The sequence below is a fragment of the Berghia stephanieae genome, chromosome 10 (assembly GCF_034508935.2).
Source record: "Berghia stephanieae isolate SIO BIC M18660-M18661 chromosome 10, UCSD_Bste_1.3, whole genome shotgun sequence".
NCBI classification, from domain to species: Eukaryota; Metazoa; Mollusca; class Gastropoda; order Nudibranchia; family Aeolidiidae; genus Berghia; species Berghia stephanieae.
In genome coordinates, this window is record NC_088369.1 from 16,478,288 (window position 1) to 16,493,287 (window position 15,000).

Genomic DNA, 15,000 nt, shown 5'->3' on the forward strand with positions numbered 1-15,000 from the left:
TGTAGGTGTGTGTAGGTGTGTGTATGTGTGTGTATGTGTGTGTATGTGTGTGTATGTGCGTGTATGTGCGTGTAGGTGCGTGTATGTGCGTGTATGTGCGTGTATGTGCGTGTATGTGCGTGTATGTGCGTATGTATGTGCGTATGTATGTGCGTATGTATGTGCGTATGTATGTGCGTATGTATGTGCGTATGTATGTGCGTATGTATGTGCGTATGTATGTGCGTATGTATGTGCGTATGTATGTGCGTATGTATGTGCGTATGTATGTGCGTATGTATGTGCGTATGTATGTGCGTATGTATGTGCGTATGTATGTGTGTATGTATGTATGTATGTGTGTATGTATGTGTGTGTATGTGTGTGTATGTGTGTGTATGTGTGTGTATGTGTGTGTATGTGTGTGTTTGTATGTCGTGTTTGTATGTCGTGTTTGTATGTCGTGTGTGTATGTCGTGTGTGTATGTCGTGTGTGTATGTCGTGTGTGTATGTCGTGTGTGTATGTCGTGTGTGTATGTCGTGTGTGTATGTCGTGTGTGTATGTCGTGTGTGTATGTCGTGTGTGTATGTGTGTGTGTGTATGTATGCGTGGGTATGTGTGTGTTACGGACACATTGCTGTCTCGTTATAATTATTTTCAATCCAACGTTACATATTCCCCAAAACAACCATGTTAAAACAGGCCCATAACGCGTTCGTCAATAGACCTGCCATAATGGTGTGGCTATGTGGTCTAGTGGTATGACACTCGCTTTCGGATCGGACGATCCTGGGTTCGACCCTCGCTCGGTGCATAGTTGAGTCCTTGGAGAAGGCTCTTTACTCACATTCTCTCACCGTACTCAGGTGTAAAATGAGTACCTGGCCGTTAACAGCGTTGTCTCTGTCCGAAAAAAAATTGAAACATCGCCAAACAGGCGTCATGTCCCATCCTACATGTTAAATGTTGCTGATGGCCAGGGACCCCTGGTAAAGCGCTTTGAGCACATTTAGTGGATATTGCGCTATATAAAAGCTCATTTTTTTATTTTTAAAATATTTTTTATAATGATCACGTGGGCCACGTACCCACTCATAAACGTCATGTTAACTAAAGACCTGTTTACTTGTGTGTTTATAATTAGCCTAGTCATGACAATGTAATATAAGTATTATGTTTTATTGGGACATAAAACACATGTGTTGTTTTGGACATTAAGCTTTGACGTAATGCCCTAGTATTTATTATCAAAATAGCTTGTATAATTACAACATAATAACACATTACTATCATTATCTAGCCATAGCTTTGACTCAAATAATAAATGCTGATTATTTTTAATTATACCAACTACATACACACACATACACACACACACACACAAACACACACACAGAAGCATAAATACAGGTTCAATCCCCGAGGCATCAAAATTCCAAATAAACCCCATCAGATTTTTTAATAATAATTTTTAATCAAGAGTTTAACGGATTGGATATAAGTCTCCATTCAAGGCCTTCAGTTTTATTATAATATTTATTCAGAGAGAAAAAGAGGACAATATATTATCTCCATTTAAGCCCTCAAGTTTTATTATAATATTTATTCAGAGAGAAAAAGAGGACAATATATTATCTCCATTTAAGCCCTCAAGTTTTATTATAATATTTATTCAGAGAGAAAAAGAGGACAATATATTATCTCCATTTAAGCCCTCAAGTTTTTATCTTATATTTATTATTCTATACAAGAGAAAATGTGCGAGATATAATCTCTCTCTGGTCCCTGTAGATTTTATTATGTTCATTCAATTTTAAAACAGTAAAAGGCACCTACCTTGAGGAAGTTTTTTTTTTTTTTAAAGGGTTTTACGGCGCTTGGAACACATTAAGGTCATATCAGTAAAAAGGAAGAGAATGGGATAGTAAAAAGTTCTAGAATTACAATTAAAGCAGCCAAGAGAAAGTAATACAAAGGGGAACTGGGAACAATAGGGATCAGATGTAGATTCCAAGAGCATACCACCAATGTACTTAGTTTGAGATCACCTATAAGTCTCATCCGGACACATGCACAAAATCCAACAAAGAGGAATACACATTAAAAATAACAAATATAACAATACATAACAGAGAGATGATTTACAAGGAAAAAAATATCATGTCCCAAAACAATAACTATGCATTTGACTGTTTCCCTACCAGCCAGGACTCCTAACAGGGCCAGGACAAAACCAAGTAATCTCATTCCAAGACAAAGACAGAAAGCATGTTGGAAACAGATATAAGGGGATAGAAGACACAGTATGTACCTCCCAGGATCCCCACCCAGACCTTGAGGAAGTGGAAAAACTTCAAATACTGGGCAGTGACATCTCAGTCGATTGCAACATTGAAATGAAAAAAGACGTTAGTATTAGAATTGGATTTGCAGCTTGCACTTTTAATGGGCTCAGCAATATTTGGAAATCAACATCCATGCTTACCAACACAAAAATAATGGTCTACCAATCCAACATCCTTGTATACCAACATCAAAATAATGGTCTACCAATCCAACATCCTTGTATACCAACACCAAAATAATGGTCTACCAATCCAACATCCTTGTATACCAACACCAAAATAATGGTCTACCAATCCAACATCCCTGTATTCCAACACCAAAATAATGGTCTACCAATCCAATATCCATGTTACAATCACCAAAATAATGGTCTACCAATCCAACATGCTATATACCAACCAAAATAATGGTTACCAATCCAACATCCTGTATTCCAACACCAAAATAATGGTCTACCAATCCAACATCCTTTTATACCAACACCAAAATAATGGTCTACCAATCCAACATCCCTGTATTCCAACACCAAAATAATGGTCTACCAATCCAACATCCTTGTATACCAACACCAAAATAATGGTCTACCGATCCAACATCCATGTATACCAACACCAAAATAATGGTCTACCAATCCAACATCGTTGTATACCAACACCAAAATAATGGTCTACCAATCCAACATCCCTGTATTCCAACACCAAAATAATGGTCAACCAATCCAACATCCTTGTATACCAACACCAAAATAATAATCTACCAATCCAACATCCTTGTATACCAACACCAAAATAATGATCTACCAATCCAACATCCCATGCTTACCAACACCAAAATAATGATCTACCAATCCAACATCCTTGTATACCAACACCAAAATAATGGTCTACCAATCCAACATCCTTGTATACCAACACCAAAATAATAATCTACCAATCAAACATCGTTGTATACCAACACCAAAATAATGGTCTACCAATCCAACATCCCTGTATTCCAACACCAAAATAATGGTCTACCAATCCAATATCCATGTTACAATCACCAAAATAATGGTCTACCAATCCAACATGCCTAGTATACCAACACCAAAATAATGGTCTACCAATCCAACATCCCTGTATACCAACACCAAAATAATGGTCTACCAATCCAACATCCTTGTATACCAACACCAAAATAATCTACCAATCCAACATCCTTGTATACCAACACCAAAATAATGATCTACCAATCCAACATCCTTGTATACCAACACCAAAATAATGGTCTACCAATCCAACATCCTTGTATACCAACACCAAAATAATGATCTACCAATCCAACATCCTTGTAGACCAACACCAAAATAATGGTCTACCAATCCAACATCCTTGTATACCAACACCAAAATAATAATCTACCAATCAAACATCCTTGTATACCAACACCAAAATAATGGTCTACCAATCCAACATCCCTGTATACCAACACCAAAATAATGGTCAACCAATCCAACATCCTTGTATACCAACACCAAAATAATAATCTACCAATCCAACATCCTTGTATACCAACACCAAAATAATGATCTACCAATCCAACATCCCATGTATACCACACACCAAAATAATGATCTACCAATCCAACATCCTTGTATACCAACACCAAAATAATGGTCTACCAATCCAACATCCTTGTATACCAACACCAAAATAATGATCTACCAATCCAACATCCTTGTATACCAACACCAAAATAATAATCTACCAATCCAATATCCCTGTATACCAACACCAAAATAATGGTCTACCAATCCAACATCCATGCTTACCAACACCAAAATAACGGTCTACCAATCCAACATCCATGCTTACCAACACCAAAATAATGGTCTACCAATCCAACATCCATGATTACCAACATCAAAATAATGGTCTACCAATCCAACAACCCTGTATACCAACACCAAAATAATAATCTACCAATCCAACATCCCTGTATACCAACACCAAAATAATGATCTACCAATCCAACATCCCTGTATACCAACACCAAAAATAATGATCTACCAATCCGACATCTTTGCATATCAACACCAAAATAATGATCTACCAATCCCACATCTTTGCATTCCAACACCAAAATAATGATTTACCATTCCAACAACCCTGTATACCAACACCAAAATAATGATTTACCATTCCAACAACGCTGTATACCAACACCAAAATAATTATCTACCAATCCAACATCCTTGCACCCAAACACCAAAATAATACTCGATTAAGGATCAGGTCTGTTCTGTTTGCAGCAGAAACCTGGAGAATGAACAAGTAGATAGAGAGTCGCCTTAGAGGGTTTGAACAAATATGCCTCTGCAGAATCCTGAAACTTGGTTGGCAACAACATAATATTACAAACGAAGAAATTTCCAGGCCCACAAGAATGAAAAACGTTGTGGATGAAGTCAAGCACAGACGATGGCAATGACTGGGTCAGGTTCTTCAAATGAAAAAGTCCAGACTGCCTTACGCAGCATTAAGATGGTCACCACCGGGAAAGAGAAAGAGAGGAAGACCATTGGGCACCTGGACTTGTCTAACACAGAACAAAGATGGTCTCCACCGGGAAAGAGAAAGAGAGGAAGACCATTGGGCACCTGGACTTGTCTAACACAGAACAAAGATGGTCTCCACCGGGAAAGAGAAAGAGGAAGACCATTGGGCACCTGGACTTGTCTAACACAGAGCAAAGATAGTCACCACCGGGGAAGAGAAAGAGAGGCAGACCATTGGGCACCTGGACTTGTCTAACACAGAACAAAGATGGTCACCACCGGGGAAGAGAAAGAGAGGAAGACCATTGGGCACCTGGACTTGTCTAACACAGAACAAAGATGGTCACCACCGGGGAAGAGAAAGAGAGGCAGACCATTGGGCACCTGGACTTGTCTAACACAGAGCAAAGATGGTCACCACCGGGGAAGAGAAAGAGAGGCAGACCATTGGGCACCTGGACTTGTCTAACACAGAGCAAAGATAGTCACCACCGGGGAAGAGAAAGAGAGGCAGACTATTGGGCACCTGGACTTGTCTAACACAGAGCAAAGATGGTCACCACCGGGAAGAGAAAGAGAGGCAGACCATTGGGCACCTGGACTTGTCTAACACAGAGCAAAGATAGTCACCACCGGGGAAGAGAAAGAGAGGAAGACCATTGGGCACCTGGACTTGTCTAACACAGAACAAAGATGGTCACCACCGGGGAAGAGAAAGAGAGGAAGACCATTGGGCACGTTGTGTAAGTACAGTCGAAGAGGAGATGAACAAAGCTGGAAAGACATGGAATGAGCTGAGCTGGCTGGCCCAGGACAGGAATGCCTGGAGGAACTTTGTAGGCGCCTTATGTTCCACCAAGGAACCAAGAGGATAAAATAAATATATTTATTATAGTTATTTTCATATTTATTGTGGTTGTGTTGTTAAGCGTTACATTCTCTCTTGTCACAAAAATATCAATTGGATGTTAAGCGCTGGCAGTGGTCGGATGGGTGATAATGGTAGTGTAACATTCTGATCCTTGGGTAAGCCACTTAACATAAATTACCTCACACGACTCAGGTGTGAATGAATCTTTCTTTGTTTACACAACTCGAAGTACGATGTGGCTAAAATCTTGTATTAAAAGTAACTTTTAAAAAAAGTCTAAATCAATATAATAAGGCGAGCCTTAAAAAAATAAAGTTTAAAAAAATGAATATAAAAGCTCAAAAAAAAAAAATAAATAAATAAAAAAATAAAAAATAACAAAACACCGAACGTTGTGGGCTCAAAACCCTTCTTCACGCGTTTGCATTCTGACTTCGTTCCAAATAACCTTTCTACACTCGATCTGGATTGAAAGTGCAGTGATGTATAATAAGATTTTACAGATTTTGTTACGGCTTGGAGAAGGGTTTCAACCCCAAAACATTTCGTCTTTGGTATTTCGGTCTCTTTATATGTATACGAAGCTGTTAAATACGTCTTTGTACGTTACTTTTCACAACCCCAGGCGTTTAGTTGTTACACAATGACTTTGAAATGTGACCCTTTTGGCCTGTGATGGACGTGAAAAGCCAATTTTATGTGCATTTTTCCCCTTAAGGACGAGGCGGCAGTTGTGAAGTTTTAGAAGGCGAGGGGAATGAATGGCAATGAAATATGAATATGAAGTGAGACGATAGTTGTGACGCTGTGGAAGGTTTGATGTGACCGTTAGGCGTGCTTTGGTAATGTTAGGTTTTTAAGGGTTTTACGGCGCTTGCAACACATTGAGGTCATATAAGCGCCAGTAAAAAGGAAGAAAATAGGATAGTAAAAAGTTCTAGAATTACAATTAAAGCACAAAAGAAAAGGTAAGGCAAATGGGAATTGGTTCAAATAGGAAACAAATTTAGATTCCAAGAGCACACCGTCAAAGTACTTAGTTTGAGATCACCTAAAAGTCTCATCCAGACACAAGCACAGGTCCCAACAAAGAGGAATACACTCACATGTTTACAAATCATATAACATAATATGTAAACTAAACATAATCCAATGCATAACAGAGAGATGATTTACAAGGAAAAAAATATCATCTCCCAAAACTATAACTATACATTCGACTGTTTCCCTCCCAGCCAAGGAACTCCGGCAAGGATGAGGACAAAACTAAGTAATCTCATTCTAAGACAATGACAGGAAACAATTGGAAAACGACTATGGGGGGATAGAAGACACAGCATGTACCTCCCTGCCCACTATGGGAGGTCAGGATCCACACCCAAGTGCTTTGATAACGGCCACAGTCTGTCAGGTATCTGTTGTGATTAACGTTTGGTTGTGTGGCATCTTCTATTGAGCTTTGAGCCTTTTATATAGCGCAATATCCACAAAAAGTGCTCAATGCGCTTTACAAGGGGTCCCTGGCCTGTCAGGCGATATTACAATTTTTTTTCGGACAGAGACAACGCTGTTAACGTCCAGGTACTCATTTTACAATGAGAGAATGTGAGTAAAGAGCAGTTTACAAGGTCTAGACTATGCGCCGAGCGAGGCTCGAACCCAGGACCTTCCAATCCGAAGCGAGTGTCATACCACAAGACCACATAGCCGCACGATGTCTACAGCCTGGCTGTATTTCGGGGTCTTAATTGCGCATTGATGCTATGCGTTATGTAAAATAATTGCAATATACGCCAGCCGGATACAACGTACAAACACACATGAATATATGTAACCTTGAACGTTTATAGTTGCTGTGCGCTTGCTAAGGAACTCACAACATTGCCATCCGGAAATATAACGGTCCAACACACAAAACAATAATATGTTACCTTGAAGATTTATATAGATAGTATGCGCTTGGCTAAGAAGTTCATAACATTGCCATCCGGAAGTATAACGGACCAACACACAAAACTGTGTGTATCCATGAACGTTTATAGTCGGGTTAATACAGTTCAGTGAGCATTACTCATAAACGCGGATGGCAAAAAACAATAACAAAGACCTGAGTGACGTCATCTTCGAACTATCTATACTCTGGTTAATACAGTTTAGTAAACTACTCATAAACATGTAGGGCAAAAATAAAATTCTAGCTCGTCGTGTTATTGAGTACGATAAAAATAACTCGTTTAATTAATACAAAGAGGTGAAAGAATCGTATAATATCGAACCTTCGCCATTAAATCTGATTTGCATAATCATGAAAAAAAAAGAGCATTACCTCTATTACCCAGTCTTTCCCAGTCTTTTCCAGAGATTTACATAATGAATCACAGCGATAAATGACCAATTAATGAACTTAAACCCACGGTTAATACACGTATCATTCATTTATAGCAGTGCTTTATCGTGCAAAAATATCTTGTTTGAATAATAGGGCATCGTTTCGTTTGTGTGACAGATTTAGGCTAATGACAAAAAATTGCAATAATTATTGCGCCTTAACCCTCTCCTTACCAGCCATTTACCGGCTATGTGGTCTAGTGGTATGACACTCGCTTTCGGATCGAAAGGTCCTGGGTTCGAGCCTCGCGCCCGGCGCATAGTTGAGTCCTTGGAAAATGCTCTTTACTCACATTCTCTCACCGTACTCAGGTGTAAAATGAGTACCTGGCCGGTAACAGCGTTGTCTTTGTCCGAAAAATTGTAATATTGCCTAACAGGCGTTATGTCCCGTCCTACATGTTAAATGTTGCTGTTGACCACGGACCCCTTGTAAAGCGCTTTGAGCACGTTTAGTGGATATTGCTCTATATAAAAGCTCAATTTAATTTAATTTTCAAGATTTTCCCCAAAACTTCACACCCAACTAACACTAAATAGACTTTTTATCACTCAAACAGTGCAATAATTCTTGCGACACATTATTTCTTGAGCAAAACATTCTCTACAACATACTCACTGTTCATTCTCTTTAAATTTCATGATGTACATGAGACATTTGAATAAGAAAATTATTGGTTATATCGTAACGAATGTGAGGAGAGGGTTAAAAGAACGAATGTGAACGATTTTCCTACAGCTGGTGAGGAGAGGGTTAAAAGAACGAATGTGACGATTTTCCTACAGCTGGTGAGGAGAGGGTTAAAATAACGAATGTGAACGATTTTCCTACAGCTGGTGAGGGGAGGGTTAAAAGAACGAATGTGAACGATTTTCCTACAGCTGGTGAGGAGAGGGTTAAAAGAACGAATGTGACGATTTTCCTACAGCTGGTGAGGAGAGGGTTAAAAGCTTCGTTCAATGTGTGCCTTACTCTTGGAAAAAGGTTAGGGTGGGTTTCCACAACGTATGGATGATACATGGGGGGAGGAGGAGGGGAGAGGGAGAGAGGGAGAGGGAGACAGGAACAGAGAGAGGGACACAGACAGAAGGAGAGATAGAGAGAGATAGAGAAAGATAGAGAGAGGGAGACAGGAACAGAGAGAGGGAGAGAGGAACAGAGAGAGGGACAGAGGAACAGAGAGAGGGACAGAGGAACAGAGAGAGGGACAGAGGAACAGAGAGAGGGACAGAGACAGATGGAGAGATGGAGAGAGATAGATAGAGATAGAGAGAGAGAGGGAGAGAGGAACAGAGAGTGGGACAGAGACAGATGGAGAGATAGAGAGAGAGAGAGAGGGATAGGGAGAGGGAGACAGAGAGGGAGATAGTAGAGGGAGAGAGAGATAGAGAGAGAGAGAGGGAGAGAGAGATAGAGAGAGAGAGAGGGAGAGAGAGGGGGGGGGAGAGGGGGGAGAGAAGGGGGAGAGAGGGGGGGAGAGAGGGGGAGAGAGGGAGATAGAGGGAGAGGGAGGTAGAGAGGGAGAGAGAGAGGGAGAGAGGGAGGGGGAGAGAGGGAGGGGGAGAGAGAGGGGGATAGGGAGAGGGAGAGAGAGATAGAGGGAGAGAGAGATAGAGAGAGGGAGAGAGATAGAGAAAGAGAGAGGGAGAGAGAGAATGAGAGAGAGAGAGAGAGAGAGAGAGAGAGAGAGAGAGAGAGAGAGAGAGAGAGAGAGAGAGAGAGAAGGGGCTAGGGTTAAATCTACTTTATGAAATAATTCTTTGTCGCCCACAGTGTTATGTCGAAATGAAATCTGCTCCCAAAAGTGAATTGACAAATATTATATCAATCACAATCAATGCAGGGCTAAGTGGTCTAGTTGTATGACACTCGCTTTCGGATCAGAAGGTCCTGGGTTCGAATCTCACTCGGCGCGAGGTTCAGTCCTTGGAAAAGGCTCTTTACTCAACTTCTCTCACCGTGCTCAGGTGTGAAGTGAATACCTGGCCGTCAACAGCGTTGTCTCTATCGGGAAAAAATTGTAATATCGCCTAACAGGCGTCATGTCTCGTTATACATGGTACGTGATGCTGTTGGCTAGGGACCCCTTGTAAAGCGCTATGAGCACGTTTAGTGGATATTGCTCTTTATACAATATCAAGCTGTTTAAAAAAATAAAAGAGTAAAAATTATTTAAATTAATAATAAAATTCCCTTTATTCATCCCATAGTGGAATGGGTGTCTAGGGTCTATTCTCAGTGGCGACTGGATGGAATAACCCAGGCGTCAGCCGCAGTGCTATCTGAAAAAGCTAACTGAATTCGATGCTAATGACAAGGGAAGCGTGTGCTATCAATAAGTACAACGGCACTGAACTTTGCCAAGCGCTTCAAACGAAGCATTGTAAAAAGAATAAACAGTGTCTATAAAATATACTGCCGTACGCTGCCAAAACCTATATTTTAAAATTTGGCCAGAAAACTCGTCCTTCAAATATCGATCGATTTAAATGACTCATCTTGGCAAAAAATTCTCAAACTCGGGACTTCGGCGATATTTGAAGAACAAGTTTTCAGGCCGAATTTTAAAAGATGTCGTCCCGGGTTTGAGTGCTATTGCCAAGATGAGTCATTTAAATTGATCGATATTTGAAGAACAAGTTTTCTGGCCGAATTTTAAAAGATGTCGTCCCGGGTTTGAGTGCTATTGCCAAGATGAGTCATTTAAATTGATCGATATTTCAATTTGAATTTCTGGCCAAATTTTAAAATATGGGGTTGTGTAGAGTACTGCAGATGGGACCGAGAATTCATTGACCCGTGAAATGGTTAGGGCCCGGGCCCGGGCTTGGTTATCCCGGTCACGGTCACAGTCTGTCGGTTTTAAGGTCAAAAATAAGAAAAGTTCTAGGAGGAGAAGGGGTAGGTGATGGTTTTTAAAATATGTACTCTTAAATCTTGTGTGACTTGTGTGGCTATGTGATCTTGTAAATAAGGCACTCGGCTTCGGGCTGGAAGGTCCAGGGTTCGTGTCCCACTCTCACTCAAATTCTCTCACCACACTCAGGTGTACAATAAGAACCTGGTCGCGAACAGCGTTGTCTCAGTCGGGAAAAAATAGTAATATTATCGCCTAACAGGCATTTTGTCTCGTCCTACGTGATACGTGTTGCTGTTGGCTAGGAACTCCTTGTAAAGCGCTTTGACCACTTTCAGTGGATATAACGATAATATAAAAATGCTCTTAAGTTGTTTTTTTCTGCTCAAGTAATATTTTCATCATGCAAAGAAAACTGCACTTCTTGAATGTCTTAACTCTCTCCTTACCAGCTATTTTCAGAATTTTACCCGAAACTTCACACTCGCCGAACACACAAAAATAGATTTTTCAAACAGAATAGTAACGTGTATATTCTATAGATAGTAAGCGCTTGGCTAAGAAGCTCATAACATTGCCATCCGGAAGTATAACGGACCAACACACAAAGCTGTGTGTATCCATGAACGTTTATAGTCGGGTTAATACAGTTCAGTGAGCATTACTCATAAACGCGGATGGCAAAAAACAATAACAAAGACCTAAGTGACGTCATCTTCGAACTATCTATATTTTGTTCAGAAAAATGAGCTCTGCAACACAGTGTCGAGTTTTTATGGCTATAACTACAACAAAATGAAATCAGAATAAGAAAATTGTTGGCTGCATCGTAACGAATGTGACGATTTTCCTATAGGGAATGAGATTAGCGGAAGAGTAGCGTCCCTTGATTGGACGTCACCCATAGCCTGTGACGTCACCGGCGGAAAGTTATTAGAGAGAACGTCATGTGGTTGTGCGCATGCGTCTCTCGTCCTCAAAAGCGAGGACGAGAGACGCATGCGCACAACCAACATGACGTTCTCTCTCTAATAACTTTCCGCCGGTTACGTCACAGACTATGGGTGGCGTCCAATCAAGGGACGCTACTCTTCCGCTAATCTCATTCCCTATGGGTGGGGTAAGGAGAAGATTAAAGAGGAAATAACGTGTCTTGTTTTTCTAATAGAACAATAGCCTGAAAAAAAAATCCCAGAACAAAAACCTTGAGATTTTATATAGCGCAACATGCACGAAACGTGCTTAAACCGCTTTACAAGGGGTCCCTGGCCAACAGCAACATGTAACACGTAGAAAGTGATATGACACCTGTCAGGCGATAGTACAATTTATTTTCTGACAGAGACAACGCTGTTGACGGCCAAGTACTCATTTTACACTACGAGTACGGTGAGAGAATGTGAGTAAATAAAGACCCTTTTCCAAGGACTCAACTATGCGCCGAGCGAAGCTCGAACACAGAACCTTCCGATCCGAAAGCGCGTGTCACCCCATAGCCGCACATTGACATTATACATGTGTATTATCCTTCATAAAAGAATAGTGTTCACTGTGTTGGATACAACGAAGGGAAATAACCCTTTACAAACGCATTCCCCCAAATAGAAAAGAAATTTGAAAAGTTAGTATAGTTAGTTGACTTACCCATTGTGAATAATCACAGCACAGTCTTTTTGATGAAAACAGATGTTATACAGTAACTCACGGAGAAGTTCTGTATATTATTCTTATCAAATAAACCAAATTATATCGTTATGACACTGGGGCTCGGCTAAAACTGGTACAAATTTAAACGTTGCCACAAGTCCTTGTTCTAGATACTTCCAGCAGTTTGACTATGGAGTAGTTAGTAGTTACACCCGTTCCCCTATCCGAAATCCGAGGTCAATTTGCACACAATCACACAGTGACAACCAACAACGTGTTACCCTACACCCCTCTCACACGGAATGCTCGTCTGTAAGACTTGTATAATAATACAGGCCTATCTCGGCTACTAGGACAGAATTTGTTATTATCACGAGGTGAAGCGACGCACGCACACAGAAACGCTCGTCTCTCTCCTTCCTTCTCTCTCTCTCTCTCTCTCTCTCTCTCTCTCTCTCTCTCTCTCTCTTCCTCTCTCTCTCTCTCTCTCTCATATATATATATATATATATATATATATATATATATATATATATATATATATATATATTTCACTCTCTCTTTAGCACACACACACACACACACAAACACACACACACACACACACTCTCTCTCTCTCTCTCTCTCTCTCTCTCTGTGAATGCGCTTGGCCAAGGAGTTCACAACATTGCCATCCGGAAGTATAGATAGTATGCAGATGACGTCACTTAGGCCTTTGTTATTGTTTTTGCCATCCGCGTTTGTGAGTTGTTCTCACTAAACTGTATTAACCAGACTGTAAAAGTTCATGGTTACACAGAGTTTGTGTGTTGGTCCGTTATACTTCCGGATGGCAATGTTGTGAACTCCTTGGCCAAGCGCATTCTATCTATAGTTTACGCCTGACACTGACCAAATAAAAATGAAGTTAAAATATGTCTTTGGCCACAAAAGAAAACAAATCGTGAGTTGTATTCAATAGTTCAACCAATGGGACCACTTGTTTCCATGAGCACTACTAACGACAACTCACTAGACGCTGCACTAATCTAAATGACATCCAGGCTAAAGATAGTATGCGCTTCGCTAAGAAACTCACAGCATTGCCATCCGGAAAAATAACGGATCAACACACAAAACTATGTGTAACCTTGAACGTTTATAGTCTGGTTCATACACAGTTTAGTATCAATTACTCATAAACACGGATGGCAAAAGAGCAATAACAAAGACCCGAGTGACGTCAATTTCGTTCTAACTATAAGTTAACGATCGCTCAGGTCTGTCTCTTCCCGCCCCCCCCCCCCACCCCCCGTCTTCTATGGTGTCCCCCGTCTTCTCTGGTGTGTTGGAAGTTGCGAGTCGACAAGATGACCTGATTAGAGGTCAAACCCAATGTGTCAACTGTCAACACATCCACGGCTTGTCACGTAATGATATTGTCGTCGTCAACTATCAACTCTCATGCCCTTGCCTAAACATGACAAGCCAGGTGCATCGATGTTTTTGTTTTCTTTTTAAGCAGCGTTGCCACTGGGATTCGAACGATTTACCCTTGCTGTACTGAATCAAAAGCTTTGGAATAATCAATGAAGCATAGATAAAGTGATTTTTGTTTTTCGATTGACCGTTGCATTAATGTTTTCAATGTAAAGATTGCATTTACCGTACCCTTTTCTTTAACAAAACGAAACTGCTCGTCCCTCATCTCTGGAGAGATCTTGCTCCTCATTCTTTTCATAAGTATTCTTAACATAATTTTTTTGGCGTGGCTCATTATGCTGATTGTTCTGTGTTGGTCACAGTCAATAGTACCTTGTTTTTGTGGGTATCGTAATGAATACCGATTGTCTTAAGACATTAGGCAATTCACCCTTTTCATATAAGACATTAAAGGCTTTTGTCAAAATGTCTATTCCAAGATCGTCGAGGGCGTCAATCAATTCTATTGAGAAGCTATCTTGGCCCCCCGCTTTCCCCTTTTCATCTCTTTGCAAGCAGCTTCTACTTCTTCTCGTATAATCTGGGGACCCGTGTTCACAGTAGAGATTTCTTTATCCAAGCTCATCCCTCTTTTGTCATCCGCGTATAGATTTTTTTATGTATACTGCCCAACGTTCCAAAATTTCGTTGTTGTCGATAAGTATATTACCGTTTGCGTCTTTAACGTATTTTCTTGCCACGACTGGGCGTTTTCCACTTAGATCTTGTATTGACTGGTAGAATTGTTTGGTGTTAGATTGTTTTAGTCTTTCAATTTTGTGACATTCATGTTCAATGTAATGAGTTGTAATAAAGCGGTGTGTCTTTTTTACGAAACCCGCCGAAACCCGCCGAAACCCGCCGAAACCCGACGAATCCCGACAATATCCAGCAAAGTTATGGGAAGTAGAC

At 40.5% G+C, this 15,000-nt stretch overlaps 1 protein-coding gene across 1 annotated transcript in view; it reads right to left on the reverse strand.

Annotated features, from left to right (window-relative positions):
* The window catches only part of LOC144980592 (methanethiol oxidase-like), a 44,516-nt gene extending 31,565 nt beyond the window's left edge, over positions 1 to 12,951 (reverse strand). The window contains exon 1 of the mRNA XM_078928269.1: positions 12,625 to 12,951. Within this exon, the coding sequence (XP_078784395.1) occupies positions 12,625 to 12,628 (4 nt within the window). The 5' untranslated portion in view covers positions 12,629 to 12,951. The remainder of the gene's footprint in view (positions 1 to 12,624) is intronic.
* Positions 12,952 to 15,000: the final 2,049 nt, after the last annotated feature.